This window comes from Hylobates moloch, unplaced genomic scaffold (genome assembly GCF_009828535.3).
Source record: "Hylobates moloch isolate HMO894 unplaced genomic scaffold, HMol_V3 SCAFFOLD_6855, whole genome shotgun sequence".
NCBI lineage: Eukaryota > Metazoa > Chordata > Mammalia > Primates > Hylobatidae > Hylobates > Hylobates moloch.
Window position 1 is genome coordinate 807 of NW_026659130.1, and position 2,877 is coordinate 3,683.

The following is a 2,877-nucleotide window of genomic DNA, read 5'->3' on the forward strand; positions in this document are numbered from 1 at the left end:
TTCCCGCCGGTGCTGCCTCAGCTGGCGTGACCTCTCATTCTGAAACCCAATCTGGACCCTGGGCTCCAGAACGCCGATGGCCTGGGCCACCCGTTCTCTGGTGGCGATGCCCGGGTACGGGTTCCTCTCCAAGCAGGCTCGCAGGGCCTCGCTTTGGCTTGGGGTCCAGACGAGTCTCCTGCGCCGTCCCCGTCCTCCGGCTTCCGTGGGGAGGGTGCTGTCCGAAAGTGTCAGGAGAGCCATCGCAGGGAGCCCCGGCCGGAATTTCACGGACAGACCCGGGCAGAGAGAGGCCCTAGGGCTCCCCTACTCCCCAGCCCGCCTGTGCACTGCGTTCAGGTCCAGCCGGGAGGCCAGCACAGACAGCCAGCGGCTCTTATGAGGGCCCACAGGCAGGCAGGCTCCACCCCTTCTTGCCTGCCGCTGAGCCCTGGGACAGCCCGCCCTCGCCCTCCGAGGGGCCCCTGGGCACTGAGGCCTGGGGCGTGTGGGGTGGGGTGTGGAGGGGGTGGGGCCGGAGGCCAGAAAGATGAAGCGGAAGGGGGAGACTCTGAAGGGGTGAGGGGCGTGGGTTTCGGGCTGGTGCTGGCTCTCCGGACCTCTGCAGGAAGCCTGTGGGACTGGAAGCCGTTCCCTGTGCTCCCACGCGTCTTCGGCAGGGAGAAACCAGCCCGGTAGTGTGGAGTGGAGTGTGGAGCCGAACCTCCGGGAGAGTCTTGAGTTTTCCAGGCCCCCTTCTGCGTGAAGACACCCAATGCCTGTGGGGGTCGCCGTTTCCGCGACAGTCTCACACACTCAGGGTTGTGGCTCCCGTTCATTTCCAGGCCGAAGAACAGAGTGAAACCCCAGAGAAGAGACACGTCCCCGGCGTGGTGGTCTGACGATGGATTCCCGTGTCCCGCAACGTGGGGAGTCTGCAGTGTGGCCGGTTTGGAGGCTGGCAAGGAGGGCGAAGACAGGATGCTGGTCTTCCACCCTTCCCTGGAGGTGTCTGGGTGCCCGCAGGGCTCCGGAAGCAAACAGTCAACAGGGTCTCCCTTTCGGGGGGCCGGAGGGACGTGAGCGACTGGTCCCCATGCAGAGGGCCGAGCGACGTGGAATCCGAAATCACGCTTCAGTCGTCCTGAGTGTGGCTCCTCTGTGGACGGGGCTGTCAGCCTGGCACTCCGCTGCAGGGCTCGGCCTGGCCTGGGGATGTGTGGTCTGTAAACCATGAGGGTGAAAACCCGACGGCAACCCGAGCGAGTCCCCCGTCTTTTCTCTTCGAGGAAACAGCCCATTCCTTGGGAGACCGAACCGGTGCGAACGGGTGACCCGCCTGCCGGACGCCGCGGACGCGGGCGGCGGTGGGCCCAGCCCTCAGCCCGCGCCGGGTGCTTGCCGTTTTCCCAGAGTGTGGGGGTCCTGTTGCTCCAGGAGGCCTGAGAGCGCTTTTTCTCTCTGCCTTCCTCCCTCTGTCCCGTGCACCCTCCCGCCCTCCCTCTGTCCGTCGGTCGCTCTGTTGTCATTCCCTCCGTTCCTGACTGCCTCCCTCTCTCCGTCCGTCCCTCCCTCACTCCCTTCCAACGTCCCTCCGCCCATCCTTCCATCCCTCTAGGTCTCCCGTTCATCTCCATCTGAACCTGCCTTCCCTCCGGCCTGGAAGGGTCAGCATCCCCGGTGTGCCTGGGGTCTGTGGTCTGTGTTTAGCCACCAGGCGCTCCATTGCGGCAGCTGGGAGGCTGCAGAGGCACGGGTGGTTGAGCGACGGCGGAGCGGAGGCGCAGCGGGGGCGAGCCCCGGGAGGGAGAGAAGGCCTGGACGCTGCCCGAGCCCGGTGTTTGGCGGGACGGGGGTCTACACCCATCCCTGGGGAGGACGCATATTTCTGGGGTGGGGGCGGGGGGTAGATGGTGGTTAGGCGGGTGTGGGGTGGTGGTAATGCAAGAGAGCTCTGCCCGGGTTGCTCCCAGAGGAGGCCAGGTGGCTCCCGGCAAACCCTCGCGTACAGGGTTGACAGCCCACCTGCTGGTACCTGGGCCGGCTCCGGCTCCGGGATCCCCGGGACGCCCGGGAAAGAATGGCAGTTCTCCATGGTGCGGAGTCTCTCACCGGGCCCAGACCTAGAAGGCAGGAATCCCAGGCGGGTCAGCCTGGAGGGAAGACACGCCCCTCCTTGACCAGCACAGGGTTCCCCATGAAAGAGAGGCCACCACCCTGCCCCTACCCCATCCCCACCCCGTGTCCTAACGCTCCTCCAGCATAGCCCGGTATTCTTCCTCGCTGAGGGGTGGTTCAAGCCAGGCGGGTTCTTCCAAGTCCTTCAGCTCCCCCGGGGCCTCGGTCTGTAGGAAATTGTGCGCCTGCTGCAGAAACTCTGGGCACACCAGGAACTCATCCAGCAGCAGGCCGGTGGGGAGTGCAGACCAGTGGCCAGACTCCTGGGGCAGAGGTGAGGGCGCCCAGAGGGCTTGCATCTGCTCCGGCCGCGCCAAGCGCTCTGGGTTCACGGGCTGGGCAGGTGGAGCTGCCCCGGCTCGGGGTTCACTCACCGCCCCGGCCACCTGGGGCCCCTGGCCCCAGCCCCACCACCGACTACACTGGAACGTGGGTGGCGCAAGCACACCTCGGCCCTGTGGCCCAGCTTGAGTGGGGCCTGGCTGTCCCACCGTGCCAGGGACGGCAGGCCGTCCCGCTGCAGGTCCCCGTCCTCCGGGCATTTGCTCAGGGGATGCGGAGGCCACCGTGGCATCTGAGGGTGGGAGAGCGCCCCTTCCGGGGGAGCCAGGGCGGCGTAGGCAAAATCCCTGCCTGCCGGGGCGACCAACCAGGGAGCAGGGTGACACCCGCCGGGGGCCGCGTTGCACAGGCCGCCTGTGTGCGCCGACGCCCTGCCAC

The 2,877-nt window shown here is 67.1% G+C and overlaps 1 protein-coding gene and 1 pseudogene across 1 annotated transcript in view; both read right to left on the reverse strand.

Moving 5' to 3' along the window:
* Positions 1-300, reverse strand: part of LOC116464839 (double homeobox protein 4-like protein 4) — a gene marked incomplete at its 3' end in the record, with an annotated part of 1,103 nt that extends 803 nt beyond the window's left edge. Inside the window, 1 exon segment of the mRNA XM_032148087.1 lies at positions 58-300. Within this exon segment, the coding sequence (XP_032003978.1) occupies positions 58-243 (186 nt within the window).
* A 1,925-nt stretch (positions 301-2,225) lies between these two features.
* LOC116464840 (double homeobox protein 4-like protein 4) lies at positions 2,226-2,872 on the reverse strand (annotated as a pseudogene).
* Positions 2,873-2,877: the final 5 nt, after the last annotated feature.